The sequence below is a fragment of the Antennarius striatus genome, chromosome 22, assembly GCF_040054535.1.
Source record: "Antennarius striatus isolate MH-2024 chromosome 22, ASM4005453v1, whole genome shotgun sequence".
Lineage (NCBI taxonomy): Eukaryota > Metazoa > Chordata > Actinopteri > Lophiiformes > Antennariidae > Antennarius > Antennarius striatus.
Window position 1 is genome coordinate 13,416,508 of NC_090797.1, and position 23,829 is coordinate 13,440,336.

General features: G+C 41.2%; 1 protein-coding gene and 1 non-coding gene across 2 annotated transcripts in view; one reads left to right on the forward strand and one right to left on the reverse strand.

Moving 5' to 3' along the window:
* The window catches only part of mpped1 (metallophosphoesterase domain containing 1), a 64,552-nt gene that overhangs the window by 16,222 nt on the left and 24,501 nt on the right, over positions 1–23,829 (forward strand). The window contains exon 3 of the mRNA XM_068307118.1: positions 1,623–1,848. Coding sequence (XP_068163219.1) covers positions 1,623–1,848 — 226 coding nt within the window. The remainder of the gene's footprint in view (positions 1–1,622; positions 1,849–23,829) is intronic.
* trnag-ccc (transfer RNA glycine (anticodon CCC)) lies at positions 10,455–10,525 on the reverse strand. Its single transcript has one exon. It is a non-coding gene; the product is annotated as a tRNA-Gly (tRNA).

The window sequence follows — 23,829 nt, forward strand, 5'->3', positions numbered from 1 at the left end:
CTGTAAGAAAATAACCCCCATTACTATACAAATTTAAATATAAAAAGCGAGTGCTTGTTTGGGGGGGGGGTTCCTTTAACCTTGGTTCATCCACAGACGACTGGGTGCTTCTTTAAATGCCAAAGCGGCGACAAAAAAAGTGGAAATCATCTTGTGATTGCACAGTGGTGTGTGTGAATGTTACATGCCTTTGTGGAGATACAGCCCTCTCATTTATGGGGTGTTTGCCTGACAACTGAACACAAGGCCCCTCTGTCACATAAATGGGAGCTGAGTTCGGGGAGAAGGGGGCGTCCACCGGCCCCCAAACTGCAGAGATGGGCACTCTTTGACAGCTGCTCTCATGGTGTTATTATTCCTCCTTCACACTCCAGGGTTTTTTGTTTTTTTTTTGGTTTCCTAAAGTATTCCTGCCTCTCTTTTTCGCTTCCTCTCCCTCCCCCTTCCTATCGCCCCATTCTCTTTCTGTCACTGGGCCGTGATTGGCTGTTATGACAGAGCCGTCAACCAGGCTGTCAGCATCTTCTAAAGCTCAGTTTAATTACTCCTTTTCACTAACATGACATCTTCAAGCACAGATGCATGCAAACTTCCACACACAAGGGGAAAGTCAGTCACAAACACACACACACACACACACACTGGCACACAAACGGTTGTGTTCAGCTGCATGCTGTGTTGCCCTGGCAGTAATACATTTTTTTAAAAAAGCCACGGTGATTGAACTCTTTGTCAGCCCCTAGCTGACAAAGCGGACCCCCAGATGTTTGTGGGTGTTTGCTCTGTTTCCTCAGCAGAGCTTTGAAATCATCATGTAGATTTAGTGAAAGGCCGAGCTGCTGCTAAGGTTTGATGGGCACAGATCGATCGCACGCCCCGCTGTGCCAGGCTCTGAATAGCCAATTAAAGTCACCGAGACAGAGCAGAAAATGTTGGGGGGGGGGGTGATGTGAAGGTGTGGGCGTTTGATTGGAGGATAATGATGGGACAGACAGGAAGGGAAGACACGGCAGGAGTTGTTGGTAAAATGCTTAATATTCTACCTGATAAACTTCCCGGTGACCTTTTGGTTTTTGTTTTTCCTTTTTCCTCATCATTCCTGAAGATAGAGATTCCCTGACAGGGAATGTGCTTCCATTATCGGAGGGGGGGGGGGGGGGTAAGACAATGATGAACTCCGTGGTGTTTGGGATGGGTTTCCTGTCATCCTTAATTTCCCTTCTCCCCTTTGTTGTCTTTCCCTTACCCCTCCTCAGCTTCCCTTGTATTTTTTTTTGATTGCCCCCCTCCATGTCTTGATGTCTCTTTTTAATCTTTTATTCCCTTCTTCAAGTCACTCCCTTCCTCCTTTCCTTTTCTTAACACTGCTTTAATCCCCTTCATACCTCTCATCCACCATCTTTTCCTCGTATGATTTATCCTTGTACCACCTCATTTCCTTGCTTTCCTACCCTTCCCCCGTCGTTCTTTTCACACCTACGTTTCTCCTTGTGATGCTCTGATCACCTCCATCTTTCATTTTCCCTCTTCCTGCCTTCTCCTACCCCTGTTCTCCCATTTCTCTACCTCCCTACTTTCCTCGGACTTTATTTCTAAAACTTTCCCCTCTCCTCCCTCACCAGGTACCCTACCCTACGACATCAAGATAGTGATTGCCGGAAACCACGAGTTGACTTTCGACCAGGAGTTTATGGCTGACTTGATCAAACAGGACTTCTACTACTTCCCCTCTGCCTCCAAACTCAAGCCAGAGAATTATGAGAATGTCCAGTCGCTGCTCACCAACTGCATCTACCTGCAGGACTCTGAGGTCACGGTGCGAGGTTTCAGGATCTATGGCTCCCCCTGGTAAGGAACACCTGCATTCGTCCCTGCACTTTCACTTTCCTGTGAAATTTATTCTGACCCATTGGCTTGTTGGGAAATATCATTATTATTATTATTATTATTATTATTATTATTATTATTATTATTATTATTATTATTATTATTATTATTATTATTATTATTATTATTATTATTATTATTATTATTATTATTATCATTATTATTATTATTATTATTATTATCATTATTATTTTATTATTATTATTATTATTATTATTATTATTATTATATTTATTTTTTTATTACTTCAGTATTATTAAATTGTTTCGGCATTGATTTCATTTTTCAATGACAATTTGTTTTTGACCCGTGGTGAAAAAGTTGTCACGATGGAAGAATTTTAAACTTTGATAAACTTTCATAGCAAAAACAGTAATACTAGAGCTGGGATGGACCCATTTTACTTCAATGAGGGTATATATTTATGAGATTTCACTTGTTTTTACACCACAAATGTGTTGACAGACTTTCTTTTTAGACATCTTCCTCTGGCTGTATTCTGTAGCAGCACAAACTATTAGTTCTAAGGTTTTACTCAGGAGTGCTCTGGCCTGATGGAACATCTACGTTCACTTGGTTTGAAGAGGATGGGGAGGAATGGGGGGTGGGGGGTGGTGGAAGTAGATCTCCTGTGCTGTTCTCTTTTATACGTCCTCTTTGTGTTAAATTGTTGAAATTAATTATTTACTTTATTTAGCTTTAGTTGTTGCTGCTGTCTTGCTACCTAAACTAATGTATGCAGGCAGCTTTTTAACTGTGTGTGTGCGTGTGCGTGTGTGTGTGTGTGTGTGTGTGTGTGTGTGTGTGTGTGTGTGTGTGTGTGTGTGTGTGTGTGTGTGTGTGTGTGGGTGTGGGTGTGGGTGCTGGGTAATTGGCTATGGAGGTTCCCCTGGTGTTTATTGCTCAGGACTCTGCCTGTGGCGGCTGAAGGGACGAGAACCTGCAGAGGTCTGAGGACAAAGGAGAGGTTTTTTTGGGGGGGGGGGGGGGGGTGAGGGATGGAGAGAGGAAGAGGAAAAGACAAATGCAAATTTAGGAAGACGTGATTTTTTACTGTATAGTTGCCGGCTGGTCCTGCTGGCTGATGTAATGGGCACATGAGGTGACAAGTGTGTGTGTATGTGTGTGTGTGTGTGTGTGTGTGTGTGTGTGTGTGTGTGTGTGTGTGTGTGTGTGTGTGTGTGTGTGTGTGTGTGTGTGTGTATGTGTGTGTGTGTTGGTAAGAATGTGTCCCTCTGAATATGTGAAAAATGCGAGTCTGTGCAGTGTTGCGCACTTTCCTGGATTGCAAGATTATGTGTGTGTGTGTGTGTGTGTGTGTGTGTGTATCTGTGTGTGTGTGCACATGCATGTGTGTGTGCATGTGCACGTGTGTGTGCAAGTGTGTTTGAGCCTCGGGGTGTATTCCTGTATCACAAAGGGTGTCCAGCTGGAGGCTCCGTGTGACCCCTTCCCATAATGTTTGCTCCTCTCTTCTCTCCTTTTCCTCCTTCTTTCACGCTTATTTCCTGTAACTTCCTTCTCTCTTTCTTTTTTCTGTCTCCTCCTGCTTTCCACTCCCCACGCGCCCCCAACCCCCCCGCCACTCAACACAGCCGCCACCTCCTCTATTTGCTCCGCTTTCTGTCAGCAGTAGTGGGACGATGCCCATTCTGGTCCCTCTATCACCATGGCGATGCCAGGCTGGAACTGCTTCCTTGCCCTATGGATAATCACCCCACCCCACCCCACCCCACCCACAGCCACCTCCACCATCCTGAAGCGCTACCAAACTGTCACGACTGTCTGACAGTTTGACTATCTGAGCATCGTCTGTCTGTAGAAGGACTGGTTTTAATTAAAACTGCAAGAGGGCAAGAAGTCAGGAGAAAACCTGAGGCCTTATCCCATAATAATAATAATAATAATAATAATAATAATAATAATAATAATAATAATAATAGTATTTTATCATAATGCATCGTGAGGAGATGACCGCTGTGGGGAGCAGGTCCACACGTCAGCAGGCGGTCTCTGTCCCCGCTGCTCTGCTCTGATGGTAACATCTAAATGTCTCCCCCAGCTGAGAGACCCTCACCCTTCACCACCAAACAGAAATTGATTCTCACATCCCTGCTGCGCCTCAGCACCACATGTCTACAACTTAGTCCAGTTGAGCGACTAGACTGGAAGTTTGATGGCGAACTGGTTTTATTCTAGCGTAGCGTTTGAATATGATATTTGGATAAAATTACACGAGATAATATGTAAGGCAGCCGTGATGATCTAGACGATAACCACCGTCTAGTCTTCAAGAAAATTCATTTATAAAAATGTGATTTATTAAATCTATCGATGACATGTGGCTTCAGAAACAGTGGAGGTATATATTGAATATATTGTATATCTTATACTATTTATACTCACCATTGTTCATATCAATAAATAATATTCTCTGTTTATGAACTGTTCTGCACATGTCCAAAAATGGCCTGTCAATCAAAGAAGAAGCTGCATTTAAACATGCAGTAAAGTGAATTATTCATCATGAAAAATTCTGTTGGAATCAAACCTTTTGAGTTAAGGTAAGGTTCTTTTTCATCATTAGAAGTTACGTTTCTAGTTTCTAGTTAAGTTTGAGTTTACTGAAGTGATCAACTTTCTTGGACAGCACTGGAAACTTACCGAAGAGTTCTCTAAATGAGAAGATCAAAAGGAGATTATTCAAAGAAATGTATTTCAATCACAAGAGACGAGCGAATGAAGTAAAAATACGTTTTTATTACAGTAGATGATGTATGATGTCCTCCCAGATGGATGCGTCTTTTCTTTTAAAATGACTTGGCCGAGCAGGATGCAGGATGGACACACACACACATGCACACTAAACCACTTCAGAACAATAGCGGTATATGATTATGTTCAGTGAAAGCCAATAGTTTATTATAAAAACAAAAAATATATATTCATTAAGTAGGGATGTGCAGAGGCTTTGATTTATTTGCTCAACAATTAAAATCCCGCGAGAATGTTTTCTAAAAATAACAACAGACAACAGCTACGCACCACATTAAACATGTCCTCCTGACCGTTTTTCATGGGATGCCATCCTCCTAAAAACAAAATGCATTAAAGTCATTCTCTCCCATAGGGGATGATGCTCATTTTGCTCACACAGAGAACAAATCGTGATGCCAGTCGGTGTAAATTTTTCCAGTCTTTCTCAGCTTATTGTATATGTATGCATTTAAAAAGGAAAGAGTTCTAACATTTATTCTGCAGGATTCTCCATCTGTGACATCGCAGGAGCCCCAAATGGACTTAAATCTAAGTCAAGATGGAGCTTTGCGGCACAAGTGTTCACTAGAAAAGGGAGGGTTCCATCACTCCTGCACTATTTTATAGGAATAGAATTAAAAGGTATTATCTGTCCTTCATTTATAAATGAGAATTAAGTGCCATCTTTCTATTATTGGACTGACTATTGCTTTTTAAAAGATTGACTTTTGAAATTAACTATTCACGCAAATAGATTAGAATAGTTTCACCAGCTGGTATCACAGATCGGATGCTCAATATCTCAGAGCAACTCTCTACTCATAATTTAGCAACTAAGATGCTCGGCAGCAGAAACCAATCTGACAACCTTGGCAGATTACATCTGAGTCATTATTAATAATGAGCTGTATGGCTGGGATGCGCAGCTTAGCACATTTGTGGAGCTGCTCTTGTTCAAGCACAAACGCAGTCTTGAGTCTGGGCTCCGCCTGCATTTTATCTTATTTTTTATCAGCAGCCAATTAAGAGGAAGCTCATGTTTGAGCCTTTATCACAGTGTGTCGTTCGTCTTTGAATAGAATATAATTAGAACATAAACAGTGAACACTTGACATATTTGTTCACCTTAAAAAATGTTGGCTAGCAGATTTATATTCAGGGTCAGATTCACCAGCTACTGAGAGTGACGGTGAATGTTTCGCTGTAATTGTTTGCTGAGACATTCCATAAAAAATGTGTAAATCAACATTTGAGTTTAGATGAACAAGTAATCAGTGAAGTATCTCTTAGTCACAAATAACAATAGCATTTTCTCACGTGAATATTTGTTTTCTCTGACAGTCAATGTAATCTCACAGTTTTCATTTGAGTTATTTTGAGACTATTTTTCTGATGTATAAACGAGTAGAAGCCATGATGTAATGTAAAGCAGAATGCACACAAAACCTAAACAGATCCTAAAGAATGTCAGAGACAGACTAATACTATTATTCCTGTCAATTAACATTATCCACATAAAACAAAGTGCTACAAAAATGTAATATACTGTATGCACATATAAACATTACCTAATATTTTACTTTAAATATAAAATGCTAAATATTTATCAACTAATTGAGCTTGATTTTCTTGAAATCTATTTACAGCTATAGCTTCTTCATTTTTTGAAAAAAACAAAAAAACCTAAATTAAATGTACAAAAATGGAAAAAAAAGACAAAATTATTTTTTTGTCTTCCCTGGTTCCAACAGCAACGCAGTTTTTATATCTCTCCTATAAGCAGAATAGACCATACAACAAAGGAAAACTCATGATCATCCCTCCGTGTGTGTGTGTGTGTGTGTGTGCGTGTGTGTGTGTGTGTGTGTGTGTGTGTGTGTGTGTCAGTGAGTTGCACGGCCTCACCTGCCATCATTAAAGTAAAAAAAAATAATAAAATGGAAGAAATAAATTAAATGGTTGTATTTATCCAGTGATGTTGACGGGTTAGGGTTAGAAGGGGTTAGAAGTTGACCCATGTCTGTTACACAAGCCAGTGTCTTATTGTGCCGGTCTCAAGCCTGGAAATATACAGAGGGTTTTGTAAGGAAGTGCATCCGACATAAAACTATTGCTAAATCAAACATGCGAATCAAACCTATGACTTCCTTACCTGATTGGTCGAGGCCCGGGTTAACAACATCGCCATCGGTGCTGTTCACCTACAGGGTGCCGGTGGAAATTGGACTACTGTTTGTCGAAGAAGGAGAGGAGGAAAGTGTAGGAAGAAAGAGAAGAGGAGCGCCAAGAGTATAGGACTGAGAGTAGGGACGTTGACTGTTGGGACAGGAAAAGGTAGAGAGTTGGTTGACATGATGCAGAGAAGGAAGGTAGACATACTATGTGTCCAGGAGACCAGGTGGAAAGGTAGCAAGGCTAGAAGTTTAGGAGCAGGGTTCAAGTTGTTCTATCATGGTGTAGATGGGAAGAGAAATGGAGTAGGAGTTACCTTGAAGGAGGAGTTTGTTAGGAATGTCCTGGAGGTAAAAAGAGTGTCAGATAGAGTGATGAGTCTGAAGCTAGAAATAGAAGGTGTGATGTTCAGTGTTGTTAGCGGGTATGCTCCACAGGTAGGATGTGAGCTGGAGGAGAAGGAGAAATTCTGGTTGGACTTTGATGAAGTGATGCAGAGCTTACCTAGAAGTGAAAGAGTTGTCATTGGAGCAGACTTCAATGGACATGTTGGTGCAGGAAACAGAGGTGATGAGGAGGTGATGGGCAGGTTTGGTATCCAGGAGAGGAACGCAGAAGGACAGATGGTAGTTGACTTTGGAAAAAGGATGGAAATGGCTGTAGTGAATACTTTCTTCCAGAAGAGGCAGGAACATAGTGGAGGTAGGAGCACACAGGTAGACTACATCTTGTGTAGACGGTGTAACCTGAAGGAGATCAGTAACTGCAAAGTAGTGGTAGGTGAGAGTGTAGCCAAACAGCATAGGATGGTGGTGTGTAGGATGACTCTGGTGGTGAGGAAGATGAAGAGGGCAAAGGCAGAGCAGAAGACGAAATGGTGGAAGCTAAAAAAGGAAGAGTGTTGCATGACTTTTAGGAAGGAGTTAAGACAGGCTCTGGGTGGTCAGGAGGTGCTTCCAGATGACTGGAAAACTACAGCTAATGTGATCAGGGAAGGAAAGGAAAGTAGATAAGGAGACTTGGTGGTGGAATGAGGAGATACAGGAGTGTATACAGAGAAAGAGGTTAGCCAAGAGGAAGTGGGACACTGAGAGGACTGAGGAGAGTAGACAGGAGTACAGGGAGATGCAGCGTAAGGTGAAGGTAGAGGTAGCAAAGGCCAAACAAGGAGCTTATGATGACTTGTATGCTAGGTTGGACAATAAGGAGGGAGAGACTGATCTATACCGGTTGGCAAGACAGAGAGACAGAGATGGGAAGGACATGCAGCAGGTTAGGGTGATTAAGGATAGGGATGGAAGTCTGTTGACAGATGCCAGTAGTGTGATGGGAAGATGGAAAGAGTACTTTGAAGAGTTGATGAACGTGGAAAATGAGAGAACAAAGACTAGAAGAGGTGACTGTTGTGGACCAGGAAGTAGCAAAGATTAGTCAGGATGAAGTGAGGAGGGCATTGAAGACGATGAAGAGTAGAAAGGCAGTCGGTCCTGATGATGTACCTGTAGAGGTATGGAAGTGTCTAGGAGAGGTGGCAGTAGAGTTTCTGACTGGGTTGCTCAACAGGATCTTAGATAGTGAGAAGATGCCTGAGGAATGGAGGAGAAGTGTGCTGGTGCCCATTTTAAGAACAAGGGAGATGTGCAGAGTTGTGGCAACTACAGAGGAATAAAGCTGATGAGCCATACAATGAAGTTATGGGAAAGAGTAGTGGAAGCTAGACTTTTTTTTTTTAAATTCATTTTATTTTCTTCTTTCCAGACATGTTATTGCAACAGATTTTACTTTCATCAGTGTTGAGAAATCAGCAACAACATCCGAAAAGAAAAAAAAGGGTTGATGGGTAGAAGCCATTGGCTTGTAAGGTTCCCGTCCCCTAAATCAACAACATCTCTCATTGCAGCACATTGTCAACCAATTCATACTTTGCATGTCAAAAATCAATTTCAATTATTTTATTCTGGTACATTGTTGTTTTAATCCGTCCATTTAGTCCAATAGGCGTGCATCTTTGCACACATCTTTGTCAGTTCTTCAGAAGAGTCCAAATTTTATTAATGTCCATTTTGTTATTCCTTTCAAGGGTTGTGTCTGGTCAATTTTATGATTTAAGCGCCACTGGAATGTCTTGCTTTGTGTGGCTGAGTTGATGTTGCTTTCTGTGCCTTCCACACTCCTAATCACTGGCGTCAGCATCACGGTTTCTGGCCTTCACATCCAAACGTTTTCCCCATTTCTCCAGCTTTTGGGTGATATCCTCCTTGAGCCGAGCATTGGACTCCTCATGCTGGTCACTCATCCTGGCTATGACATCATTCAGCATGATAGCCATAGCCTCCTTATACACCCTGGCCATTGCCTCTGTTGCTCGGTCGGAATCCTCTTGTGCTTTGGTCTGTTGTAATCCCATTTTTCTCAGTTTGCGGTGCAGCATGAAAACACCAAACCCCAGTGCTGTTATCCCAATTGTCATTGAGGTGAAGATGTACACATCCTCGACGTCTTCCACCTCCAGAGGGGCCAGACACATGGTTCTGAAAGTATCCCAGCTGTCTAGCATGTAGCCAGCCAAAAAAGTTGAGGAGGACCTACACATGTCTCTCCGCTTGCCTGAAAGTGCCTCGGGCTCCCCCCGTAGGAACTGGAGGAGGTGTCTGGGGAGAGAGAAGTATGGGCATCCCTCCTGAGACTGTTGCCTCTGCGGTCCAGCCCCGGATAACAGGTTGAAGATGGATGGATGGAAGTTGCACTGTAGGTTCATATGTTTGTAAATCTGATTTTGATGAAGTCAGTGCCTCACCAGCCATGAACCTCATGTGCATGCACATGAGCACTGTGCTTTCGTAACAGCGCATGAAATATGAGACATGAAATACAATCCAGAAAGTCCACTTTGAAGTTTATCATGCTCCAGAAAATAAAGTCAGTGAATCACAGTGATTTTCAAAATGTTGAGAGGGTTCCTGGAGGCCCTCAACAAACTAGAAGTCCATCCACAAGTGACGCACTAACAGAATATGCCCATTTAAATCCTGACTTTCACTTAATTTTGCTTAAATTTGATGTTGATGTTGGGTCATTCAAACAAACACATCAGTGTTTTCACCTACAGTTTTAGTTACAAAGACTGCATTGGTTTTACATGCAGTTTGTGTTGTTTTCACATGTTCTTTGGTTCTGCCCTGTAAATGAGATCATATTTAACACTGCTTGATAAAAGAAATTTAACACTCCTGATAGTAGCCTGGTATATAACTAGAGTTTCATGCTTTCAAAGCAGACTTTTAATGTGATTCCAGCAGAAAAGAAATCAGTTATCAAACTGCTGTGGGAGTCAGAGAACTGACTGCTGGGTTCATTTGACAACAGATAAATGTCTGTGATAATTATTTGAAACTTTTCAACTGATGATATAATGAATGGTTATCTATGGGGACAATAACATATCTGAGTCTGACCCTGACTATGCAGCTAAATAAGTTCCAAATGTGGTCCGTAGTGCAGGTTTACCTCGACTGACGTCGTTGATCCATTCATGGAGTCACAACAGAAGTCGAATTAATCGTCACCAGGCTAAACTGAATATAACCATTCCCAGTTCTGTACTGAATGAATGAATGAAGAATACGCTAATAAATGAGTGCGCCGCCCGGGAATCGAACCCGGGTCACAAGAATGGGAATCTTGCATGATACCACTACACCAACGGCGCTTATTTATGAACGTACAATATGTGCAATAATTGGTTAATGCAGTCTATTTTAAGCTTACAAACAAATAAATTTTAATATAGCACAGAAAAAACATTGCCGTCCTTTCTTCAACTGCTTCTTCTGCATTGCGGGTTTGCTAAGGGCTAATAATATGATATCATATGTTTTTATTCTGATTTATTGTGTAGCATTGTGTGCTATTAATGGTTGTCTAGTGAGATTATGATACCAGTGTTTGTGGTGGACAGGCATTAAGTTGAGAATATCATGTAAACTATGTAGTTTTTATTTTTACATTCTTCAGAGCCACGTCAGTTTTATTTGTGTAGAGCCAAGCCAGGTGTCCTAGGTTGAGGTCGTGAAGGGGTGGAGATGGGCTGCAGAGGTTCATGGTGACAGCAGAAGGAGAGAACATATTTACACTTTGACTCCTGGCCAGTGATTGGTTGTCAGGAGAATGTGACAGGTTGTGATTGGATAAATGGATAACCATGAACTGAAGCCAGTTCTCATCCAGTATTCAGTTTAAACAACTATAATGTGAAAACACAAAGCCTCAGGTGCACATATACTGAGAAGGAGCTTTGTAGTAATACAACTTTACCAATTATGACTGTAAAATGAGGAATATAAAAAAATACTGTTTTTGATTGCGTGTTTTTTCAGTAGGAAAAGAATTGAGTTGCACATTTCATCATGTTCTCATTCTTACCTTCAGAACTGCTTTGATCCATTTAGGCCTATAGTCCGTATCGGTAGATGGCATCACACACTGTAGATTCATCAGAGGACATCTGCCAATTCACCACAACCCAAAGCATCTGCATTAGACTTAGTTCTGGTGATATAGTCCATTCTCCTCCTGGAAGAAGAATCAGAAGATAGTCAGAAAGGGATAGATTCAATTCAATTCAATTAAAAAAACCTTATTTGTCCCCAAGGGGCAATTGAAGGCACATAAAGCAGCACTGGCACAAAAGACAGGATTGGTGCACAAAAAGGACATGTAGAGTGTAAGAACAAAAACCAGATTCAATAGACAGAAAACAAACACTAATACTAAAATATCCAATAAACAGATATGTACAATATAAACAGGTATGTGCAATGGGGAAATGAATACGTTCAGTCTGGTGTTCAAACAATGATAATTGGTGTTAAAGGACCCAGACTGTACCCAACAGCAGAGGCACCCTAACCCAAATTGTAGCACTGAAACCTGAATGTCACAGAGTCAGCAACAATTTTTCAATTGGACCAGAATCAGTATGAAATCAATCTCCTCAATCATCTGCTATTTTACCATAAGGAACTTGTCAGATATTTGTGACACCAGAGTTGTGTATAGAAAATTGGTCAAAATACTCTCCTGTACTGCATGTGTGGATCATGAATGTATTTTCAGTAGTTTTGAGCAGCAGTGGAACTCTGTCACATGGAGGATTAATAAACCATATGTCAGGCTTTGATACACAAATCTATAAGTGGACTATTATCATTTTTTGGTTTGTGTCTTTTCAAGGGAAAAATAGATAATATTACCAGCCGTTTAAATGTGTCGGCTATTTTCCAGGCTACAGCAGACATGTAAAACCTTGACAAAAGAGAATTTGGCTTGAGGCTTTCTGGCAGATGTTTCATATAATTGAATTTTAGGGGGCAGCCATAATAACTATAAAACTAATAAGGTTCGAGACTTGATTCTAGAGCCTGTGGGGACGATCTGCTGGGTCAAGACATGCCTCCTTACTTAAGACAGAGTCTAACTGGTGAGTGTTGTTGTTGCAGAAATTCTGCCATTGAAGCGAGCAGGGAAGTTGGGTTAAGACAAGGAAAAACTCAGAGAAGAGCTCTGAGAAAAAGCCGAGTAGAAGTGGCTTCATGCTTTGTGTTAAATGTTTTTGAATGGTCTCTGACAAATAAGACAGGCATGGGAGATGGACAGCTGGCTCACACACAAGCACACACAGGGAGGAGAGAGACATCGTGGTCTATTTGTTGACAAGGGATTTGCACGGAGTGACAAGGGAGAGAAAGCAAGAGACCCTTTTTTCTTCTTTAAATGAAAATGGCAGAAATGTATCGCTCCCCACTGCTCCGCGTGGAATAATTAAGGACGGAGATGCAAAAGACTCCTTAATTAGATTTTTTAATTATTGAGGATTCACTTCTCCTATAGTGGCCCAATTAAGAAAGCTCATCAAAAACTAAAGAGATGAAGAGAGGCCTCCTCCTCTTCCCCCCGTCTCGTCTTCCTCCATCTCCTCTTCCTCAACTCCCTCATTTGTCAGAAATGGACTACCTGCTATCCGTTTGATGGCTTGTCCTCGCCGTTGAGCGAGAAATTGAAGGGACTCTCACCAACTTTAATTAACTTGCTTGTTTTCACGGCCTCGCTGATAGTCAAGGAGAGGGGGGGGGGGGCAAAGAAGAGGTAAAATGCAGCAGTGGTGCATAAAGCCTTTCCTTTAAAGATAATGAGTCTAATGATGGTGGTGATGGCAGGAAGGTAATTTGACCTTTTCTTTCCTTCCTGAGCTGTTTCTTCATTCTCTCTCTGATGAGGAAACGCTTCACAGAAACAAAACTTTGACTGATGGAGAAAACACTGAATGAATGACGAATACAACTTCTGAAAGGTTGTTTTAGCCCATTAACTCCAAATTGTGTTTACTTTGCATTACTGCCGAGCGTTTTCAAGTATCTCTTTTTACAAGTATCTCATGTTTCTAGACTGTTTTGTCAGGAAACCATTTGTTTCACTTCACTTCAGAATGAAAATCAATTGCAGAGTCTCAGATAACTTATCCGTCAGTGTGAACTGAGTTGCCTTCTTCTTACCCCGATGGCAAACTGTGGTCTCAAAAACAGTCTGAATTCCAACATGTAAACTGCATTCTACATTCTTTTAGTTTATTACACATGTCCTTTTGTCTCACAAGGTTTTCAAGCTTCTCCACGAATGTGATTCTACATTATACGTATTCTCTCAAAGACTTCTAGATCGAGTGAGGAGACATCCTGACAGGAGGACCAGACCTGCTGAGAATCTGTGAATCAATGCCAACAGTTTTAGACATTTGATCAGAATGTGACAACCATATCGTGAGGATTTGGAAAATCTGGGAATCACAAATTTCACTGGATAATAATGAACAATGCTTCAATGTATATTACTTAAATTTACCACAGTAAAGTAATCCCTCCAGAATTTGTGCTTCAAGTTGCACGGCTTCACTACATCGCGGATTTTTAGTAAGTAATCATGTGATACCGTACGCGCATGTTATTGGCTGACAGCATCTGGAAGTGCGCTGTGTTCTGAGACTACGTTCCGTGTATTAAAGAAACACTTAAAAGCACTTTAAACAGTCTATCAGAGTGTGGAAAAAGGTAATACAGATATAAGGTGGTTTAATATCAGTATGGGGAGGGTTCATAAACGTTTAGATTACCGTAAATAATAAAATAAATAGTTTGCCGCTATATTGTGGAATTTTGTTTTTTTGTGGGTGATCCTGGAATGCATTAACCGCGAGTAACAAGGGATTACTGTAATTGTTCTAGTTACTAGTATGTGATTTGAGCTCTAAACTGAAAGATTTTCTTAAGATAATGGTGGGAGGTGTTACTTGCACTCTTGTTCGAGGGTTAGGCCTTTGGCAAACCTCAATGAAATGAACTCCACACGGACACACTCCAAGCTACAAAACCAAGAGTCTTGTGGTCTGTCGTAGAGTATGATAATGATACTGGATCAGAGAGACCAGTCACACATTGTAATGCAACACACCTGTTGGAGAGAGGAGTCTCAAGCAGTCCATGAAACCTGAGGACTTTTCATCATGACCAAGACTTTACACAGTAAAGGAAGCTCAAGGTGAAACAGATGTGAGCAGAAATGCAGAAAATAGCTTCACAATTTGAACCACATGATGATAGGCCAATCGTATCATCAAAGAAAGAAGCCTCAGATAGTTCAGCCACTGTCCCACCCAGACACTGCCCACCTTATTGGCCATGCACTGTACTGTGAGAGGTGGGGACGTGTCGCCAGGGCGTCGTAGGTCCACATATACACAGACAACGCACAGTCACACCTAAGGACACTTTGGTGTACACCTATTTGCCTCAGCTGCATGTTCTTGGAGGTGGGAGGAAGCTGGAGAACCCAGATAGAATCCATGTACATACGGGAAAAACATAGAAAGGAGTCAAAACTGAAACCTTCCTGCTGTGAGGCGACAGCGCTACCCACCGCACCGCTGGATCGGGTTCTTTCAAGGCTTTTATCTTGTTGTAATTTGTATCATTAGTTTCCGAAGACAGTAGAACCTCGAGATACAGGTTTAATCCATTCCATGACTGAGCTCGTAAGAAAAAAATTCCCCCACTTAAAATAACTAAAATAATTTGAATCCCTTCCAGCGCTTTAAAGCGCTTTAACAGACAGAGAAACCCAACAGAACCCTCTAGAGATAGCATAAGCGACAGCGGCGGGGAAAAAACTCCCTAATTGAGGAAGAAACTCCGGGTAGGACCCAGACTCTTTGGGCCAGTCATCTGCCTTGACCATGCCTACTTTGCCAGCACATAATAAATTAAACATAAGTTAAGTAAAGTATGAAAAGAAATGCAAAAGTCACAAGAGCACACAAGTGACGTCTTCACTATTTGAACGACAATGAGATCTGGTCTCGGGTGATGTTGTATCCATCCCCTAACTAGCCATGGTGTTCTTCAGCATGCCTCGTATCTCGAATTTTCACTTGTATGTTGAACAAAAATATGGACAGATTGACGGCTTGTATCTCTAAAAGCTCATGTCGAGCAGCTCGTATCTCAAGGTATGACTGCTCATTTTTTTTGTGCTCATGTTAAGTTTCAGTCGGCAGACAGTGTCCTTAATTTCTGATTTGAGGCTTGGTTGGGTTCTTCACGCTGGGCTCCGCAACAGAGGAAGCTTCACTCAGAAGTGCACCTCTGTACTACTCTGAATGATGCTGAGTCAGTACAAACATCTGTTCCAAACAAGGAATTACTTGCAAGGAAAGATTGACGGCTAACATGACTGAACACCTTCACATACGGGGTACAGATCAGGGGGTGTACCTGTCACCCTCACCTGCCACCCCCTGGTCTCCAGTCTGGAGCCAACATCCAGCAGCACCTCCTCACAGTCAGGGAGCGGGAAATAAATGACATTTGTCTTGTTTTTTACAGTCAGTCATCAAACAAGATACACATGAGTGAATTGCCATAACCTATGTCATTTCCATATACTAGTTTGTATTTAAAAATATTAAAGCATTCATTTGTCATAAATTTAGATTGTTTCTAGAAAAACACTTACCTAAGGATAGATAAGAGACTTTATTAATCCCAGGCTGGTGAAATTCCCTTGTTGCAGCAGCAGAGAAAAGGTACAGGAAAGTGATGATAGCAAGTGTATTACAAGAAACAAGAGCTCTAAATGATGATTAATGCAACAATAATTTTAAATATGAACTAGAATCAAGACAGTCAAAGACTGTCCGACACCCCTGAATTCAAACTTTTACCCTGACCTACTTTCATAGATCAAATCACTATCTTTGATCTATGGTTTTACTCACACTGGTCTTCTCCCTCGTCTTATCCGGTTCCTGAGTGTACAAAAGTTTAAAGATATACCACCACATGGTACATCTTCATTCCAACTTCATAAAGTTTCCTCAGTCACTGCAACAGAACCAACTGTGATTGGACAATGATGTCACCCCAGAGAGTCAGGGGGTGTTGAGGAAGTTCCTCTCAGAAGGGAGCCGACAGAGGAACCGTCCCACCCCGACCAGACGAGGGTTTAACATCGTCTTCATCTCCACACACACTAACTTAGTTGTGTAAAGCCTTTGATTTTTAAAACAAAGATGGCCAACTGGCTCAGGTCCAGATGGCAGGACATTAAACCACTTCCAACTGACTACATTCTGTTTTAAGTCGCCATAATTTGATTTTAATGAATGCCATATTTTCTCACCGGATGAAGGATTGTAGTCTAGTCTTAAGTCATCAAAGAGACACAGCGAGCCAATGCTGGTGGAAGATCAGCTCGCAGCCCGCCGACGATGTCTTAGGTTCACTGGAGGAATGTTGGAGACAGATTTTAAACTACTTCATTTAGTGATTTTCCTGGTTTTGTTTCCAGCTGCCTGCTTGCTGAGGATGGGATCTAACTGGGATGTCATAAATATATTCAAACCTACTGCCCACCTGTAGAAACAAGCAGAGCAATCATAGCAGCAGAAATAAAACCTGAAATTGTGGATGCTTTGGAAGTCAGCATTTGCTTTATAAATGTTAAATATCTCTTTAACATTCGTTTCCTCAAAGTTGCCTTTATTTGCTCCATCGAGGTGTGATCACATCGCTTTGCGGAACTACAATGTCTTTTTGTGGCATTTTAAAATGAATCCACAATAAAAGAGCTACATATGATTATTTTCTGTGTTGGGGAGAAAAAAAAAACCCCATTGGCCAAATCCCAACACAGGTAATGATCATTTAGGCATAAACGTGATTTTTGGAAGACATCTTTTATAATACCTATAATACCCAACAAGATGAATTCCTCCCAACGTTGAGGTGATATTTCTACAGTCTGCTGAAATGAGCTGAAGCCAGAGGCTGCCTGGAAGGAAGGAAATCAATCTAAAAATATGCTTTATGTTGTGGAATACTGCTGGCACTAATGTTATATATGCACTGTTTGTAGTCAATGGGCTACAAAACTCAGCACCACCGGTGTGCTGTTTTAAAGACATAAAGAGACACAGAGACATACATTTGGGACTTGATGCTTTTCTGGGCCTTCTCACAGGAGCCCAGACTAAATTAACATCCGATTCACTTTGAGACTCTCAAACCCCCCCGGGCCTTGTCCTCTCCTGTCTCTCCATCCCTTCATTCCTCCATCTCCCATCTTCGCGCCGGTAGCCCTTACATTCCCACAGGAGCCAAATAAGGTAGCCTAGGAACATTGAACATTAATAAACGGATACTTAAAGGGGGGGGTGGTAGAGGAAAGGAGAGGAAAAAAAAGAAAGGAATTGGCCTACTTTAACACTTGTCACTATCCCACCCTCTCATGCATCTTTTCTCCTCCCTCCTCCCCTTACATTTTTTTCTCCTACTCTTCTCTCATTTCAGTAAGTGCTGCCAGTCTCGCCCTGTAGCTGAATAAACAGTTATGGAGCGAAGAGGAACAGACGAGAGGACATTTACTGTGTCGTTTCCCTGGGGGGGGTTTTCTTTAAATTACCTGTTAAATGGCCTCCAGGGGCAGGACTTCAAATGTGTGGATGTGTGTGTATATGTGTGTGTGTGTCAGCATTTGCGGATGCTTGTGTGTTATGGCATGCTACAGGGCATTCTCCTCCATTTCACACATGCCTTCCCTCCCCAAGGCATGCGGCATTGTCGAGAAAAAAAACAAAACAAAACTGAATTAAAGTAATTCTGGCCGTATGTTCCTCCTCGCCTCAGTCTCCCTCTTCCTGCCACACACACACACACACACACACACACACACACACACACACACACACACACGCTTTTTAACTCTCCTATCTCACCAGTTCATCAGTCAGCAGTCACATTCGGTGTTTGACCAGTCAGGATGCGGTGGAAAACGCTGCAAAAAGTGTCCACACTGGGATCTCACCTGGTTTTCCTCTTCTGTCCACATTTCACCTCACGTGTTTAAAACCAATGAATGAGATGATTCTGCTTCGTCTAAATAGAGCTTCGTTTGCTGGAGCAAACAAATGTGCTTGTTGCGAAACAAGGCCGATTAACTCAGATGGAACCACTTGCATTGAAATGAGCCTTTCAAGCAAGGAGGATATGTTGATGTGCTGAAATTAAGGAACCGTTACTCACTCTTTTTTTTTTTTTTGTAGTGAACACTGACAAGAATATCTTTGCAAGCAGACAATTATAGAATTATTTTATCATAATTCCAGGTTGTATTTTGTGGCCAATGCGTTATTTACTCCTGTATTGTGAGACATGAATGTGTATAAATGTTCATTTGCAGTCTTCTATTTGCTGTCGGAACATCCCGTGTTTTAAAATGAAGGTTTTAAACTTTGCATACTGCGTTAGTTGAATGGCTGGCTACGATGTGGACTCAGCTTCCGTAGAGATGGTAACCACCATGATTAAACAGGAAGGAAACTCGTGAAAAAGCGGATTCTGACAAAAATCGAAGCAAGTTTTTTTGGGTTTTTTTGTAGCTGTTTTGACTGTGGATTACTGCGTGGTGGGGCAGCCTGTCTTCATGGCTTTGATGAGTGTGTCTGTGGAAAGGAAGAGCTGATTACACATTTTAGAAAGTTGGAAAAGGCACAAATAGCAGGTAAACATGCACAACTTAAAACGGAATATACATTTCTGCATTTGATCAGATATTATGGTATGTGTCTCTGTGTTTAGTGTCTTGAATATATCTCTAATTTTTTATTCATATCGTGCTTACATTGTGGAAGGTTTAAAATTGCACAAATAGCAAAAAAAAAAAAAAAGTCTCTTTCCGTATTACCTTTTCTCACACTCTTATCAACTGTTTAAAGCACTTTTGTGTCTCAGGGAAGTGCGCTGCGTTCCGAGACTCACGGAACTCAACGCACTTCTGGATGCCGTCAGCCAATAGAATGCGCGTACGGTATCACGTGACTACCTACTAAAAATCTGAGATGAGGTGAAGCCGCTAATGCGTGAGGGATTACTGTATATTCAAGGACGTGAAGCATCCAGTCCCAGATTATCAGGGAGCGACAGCAGCTGCAGCATCTTTTTATAGTCACATGATTCATACGTGGCAAAAGTCAAGATCCGCACTGCTTTTAGATTAAAATCATTTCAATCAAGATCTATTAGGAAATGAGAACAATATACACTTTTATCACTGACTACAACTATAACTACTATTAAAGGCTGGGTGTTGTGTAAAACTCACACATCCAATGCCAGGATAATTTCTAGTACAATATGCAATATGCTGCTTTCATTTTACCAAAGATGAGTAATGTGGCCTATTCTTTTAATTTATACTTGAAGTTGTAGTGAAGAGGAGGATGACAATGGAATCAACGAAGCCATTTGCCTCTCTGTCATGATGCATGTGTCTCTGATGTGAAGTTCTCTCCACTCCTGATGAGGTGCTTTATCATATTATTCACCCTCCTGATAAAAAAAAACCTTCCATATTGCAGGGATTTATTGTTATATTTGGCCATAAAATCATATTTTTGATTGTGTTGTTTGTTTGCAAACCCAAATATGAATGTGAATATGGGTAAATTACAAGTAAACAAGAATACACTTTTGAGCTTAAACTTTGTGTCCACTAAGTGTCTTTGTTGATGGACTTTCTTGTGTTGTGGTTCTGCTGAAAATGTCTCAGTCATTGTTGTTCCGTTGTTTACATTTTTTCTCATTTACTGTATTTGTATTGAAGTGTTTTTGATAAATATGGTGAATAATCTTATAACATTATACAAATTTACTTGTTGAATGACCTTTACTCCATCCTCAAATCCCAACAAATCCCTCCAGTCTGACCAGTTGGCCTGCATCCATTCATTCACACACACGTTCACACAGCGGTGGATACACCACCAGTTTGCCACCAGTCTCTAAATACATCAAAATCTCGTTTGTGTCCTGAGTTTTGTTTTTTTTAATCTAGCTGTTTCTTGACAATTCAGACAGGAAATAGTAACACACTAACAAACAATAAATAGGTAAATAAATAATACTAATAAAAAAAACCCTAAATAAATAAACTAAAAAAACTAAATAAATAATATAAATAAAATAAATAAATAAATAATACAATAAAATTATTAATAATTATTATTATATAACAAAAATTATAAATAAATAATAGAATAATAATACTACCAAAATCACAACATCAAAAACTGATTTCTAGACAGTTTAGTGTTCACTAAGCCGTGAACCTTTGCTGCAAAAAAAGGCAAACAGCATGTTCAAGCTTCACAAATGGGTGCAAAAATGTGGCTTAAAGTCTACGGAAAAGATGCTTCAAGGGACGTGTGAATAACTTTTAAAATCAGTCTGGGATCTTAGGGCTTCTGGAGACGAGCTGCATGAACTGATTATATTTGTTTATGGTAATTTTCATGCCGTTTTACAGGAATTACCAACTTCTTCAGCAGTTTTACAGGATGCTACGATGCTGTTTTGTTCTTAAGGTCCCATATAACCATCAGCTGGGGAGTCAGTAGAAATTAAAAAGTGAATTTTCATTTCTGGTGAGGTGTCCCCAACACAATATTATTTTCAGTCCAAACAAAGACCACAAATTGTTGTTAAAGGTTTATTTCCTCATTAAAAGTTATCAGTGTTTTTTTTGCAGTGTGCTGACACCCCAGCACAGCCTACCCCCTTCCCTTTGGGGGGCAGCTCAGGACTTCCCACCTCGTGTCTCCCTTCTGCCTTACTGGCAATGAGCTCACAGTTATTACCACTTGCCCCCACCCCATCCCGGATGTACCCATTCCACATCACTGCCCACCCGAACCACCCTTTTCCACTTCCCCTTGAACGAGCTACCAGATCTTGACGATTTGGCTAATCTCCATAGTTCGCCTGCTGAAGAGGAAAAGAAAGGAAAGCCTCTTTTTCTATTGTCTTCCTGTTCTTTTCTTCTCCTCTTACCCGCCCCTCATTTCCCGCTCTCTGCCGGAGAACTTTGAAATAATTTGCGTCTCGTGGGCTTTTTTTTTTTTTTTTTTACACATTCTAATTTCCAACTAAATGGGACATCTGTTTGAGAAAAAGGAAGATTTGCCATGGTTGCCAAGGCAACTATCATTCTAAAAAGGAAGGGGAGGGGGTAAGTTGCCGGAGAAAAGAAAAAAAAAAGTCCAACAGCTTTTATGGATAGATTTAGACTTTGGTGGCGTATTATCCCTGCAAGACAAACAGCAGCGGGGCCTGCTCTCTCCTTCTCCTCTCTTCCTTTCTTCCCATCCCTCCTCATGTCATCCTCTCTCAGTCTCCTAATCATCTCTCATCCAACTTACCCCATCCCCTACTGTCTCTCTCCTTATCGGTTATTTTCTCGCTCCGACCATCATATTCCTCTCCACTGTCCCTGTTTTCCCTTCTTCCCCCCCCCTCGTTTTTTCTCCCCCTGTTGCTGCAGCATCATCAGAAATATCAGCATGAAATCTACCTCCAATTAGAGGCCTAAACCTCTCGCTCCAACCCCCCAGCCGCCCACCCGTGACAGCTTTTCTGCTGTCTGAAACATCTCCTCAGCTGTGTTGAAGCCCACCTCGTACTCCCTGGTAATTGGTCATTATTTAGAACAGGAAGGGACAAATGTGCCCCCCTCCCAGTGCTTCTAAATGCACGTTAAACGTCCCTTCGTTATGGCTGCACTAACAATAAGGAGTGGTGATGGAGGAGGAGGGAATCCTATCACACGCTGCAGACCAGACAAGACAAGATGGAGAAGGACTGCTTCTTCTTCCTTCCTTCCAATGACATGTCATGGATGTTTGTTTGGAGGCGGGGAGTCTGAGTGGGGGGAGATCAGGTGAAGTGGTTCTATCTGAATTATGTAGAAATCTGCACTCAGTAGCTGAGAAGGATGGAGGAAAGATATCAGCTTAAGGTAAAAAGACACAGTAACGGCAGCAAATCCACAAAAAAAAAAAAAATCACTATTAATATCATCAAAAATAATCAGTGGCCACAGCTGTATTTAATATGTACAATTTATAATGTAATGTACTTATGTACGGATCCACTGCTTATTGTGCATTCTGGGTTTTTACGGTGAAACTGAGCCTCTTTTCCTGCTTTCACAATCTTAAAGAGAATGACAAAAATTCCTGGACTACTTCCTTGTCTGGGCTCGTGCCAAAATTTAATGGGGTCTATTCTGGTCCAATACCCACCTTCCCATCATAAATTCATGGAAACCCATTCAATGGGTTTCTCTACTCTCACAAAACAACAAGCATATGAAAATATAACCTCTTTGGTGGAGGTAATCAAGTGAACTGATTCAGTCGGAGGACATCCTGTCAGTCCTGTGACTTCAGCCTTGTGTCACACGCACAAACCTCAGTGAAATATCACTCACACATAGCGGCTCAAATTGATATATTTAACCACTAGGATGGTGCGGTGGTGCAGTGGGTAGTGCTGTCACCCCCCAGCAGCAAGGTTACACGTTTGAGTCCTTTCTGTGCAGAGTTTGTATGTTCTTCCTGTTTTTGAGGAGGGTCTGTCTGGGTTCTCCAGCTTCCTCCAACTTCCAGAAACATGCAGCTGAGACGAATTGATTGATTGATTGATTGATTGATTGATTGATTGATTGATTGAGCGATTGATTGAGCGATTGATTGATTTCACAGGGACATTGCAGACAAACATACTGATAGCATGTACAGTACGCATCATTTAAAATGGTCGAACCACAACAATCAATGATCAAGTGCTACATTTATATTATGTTATACGAGCCACGCGTTCATTCAGTCACTCCAACTCTCACAGGACATACACAGTGTTTACAGATGAGAGCAGCTGTGCTTCGTCTTTAACTGGGTTTTGGTTCTACTGGTGAACATTTTAATATCTGAGAGGAATTTTATATCTGATGGCAGAGAATTCCAGAGTTTAACACTCTTACAGGAGAAGGATGACTGTCTGGACGCTGTCCTGCAGAATGGGACTTTGCAATTAAGGCTTGAGGAGCTTCTGGTGTCGCTGTTTTGTCCCTCAATAAATCGACTGGGTGGTTCAGGTGCTAAGTATTTTACATATTTTAAGTTAACTTTTTAACACATCAAGAAAATTCCAATGTTGACTTCCTGCTTTAGATACTGGTACAATAACTGCCTTTTTCCAACCTGATGGAAGAGTTCTTTTATTCTTTTGATTTCTTTTATTCTTTTGTGGTTATTCGTGTTATTATTAAGATTATTCAAATGTTTCCTTTAGGAATTATTGTTGCCCCTTGCATTGCATATAAGTTGACTGTAATACGAGGCTTCTGCTTTACAGAGTTGTTGTACCACTTCATTTCTGAAACTTTTATATGTTAAAAGATCTGTAGAAAGTGTAGAGGCTTCTTCATCATTTTTCTACAGTGTGAGCGCACATTTTGACATTAAATATAAAATGAACACGATGTCAATAAAGGAGTTCCTCCTGTGTTGAAGGGATGTGACACAATGAGGAAGAGAGGACCGTACACCCCATGTTGTGGAGTTGAGTT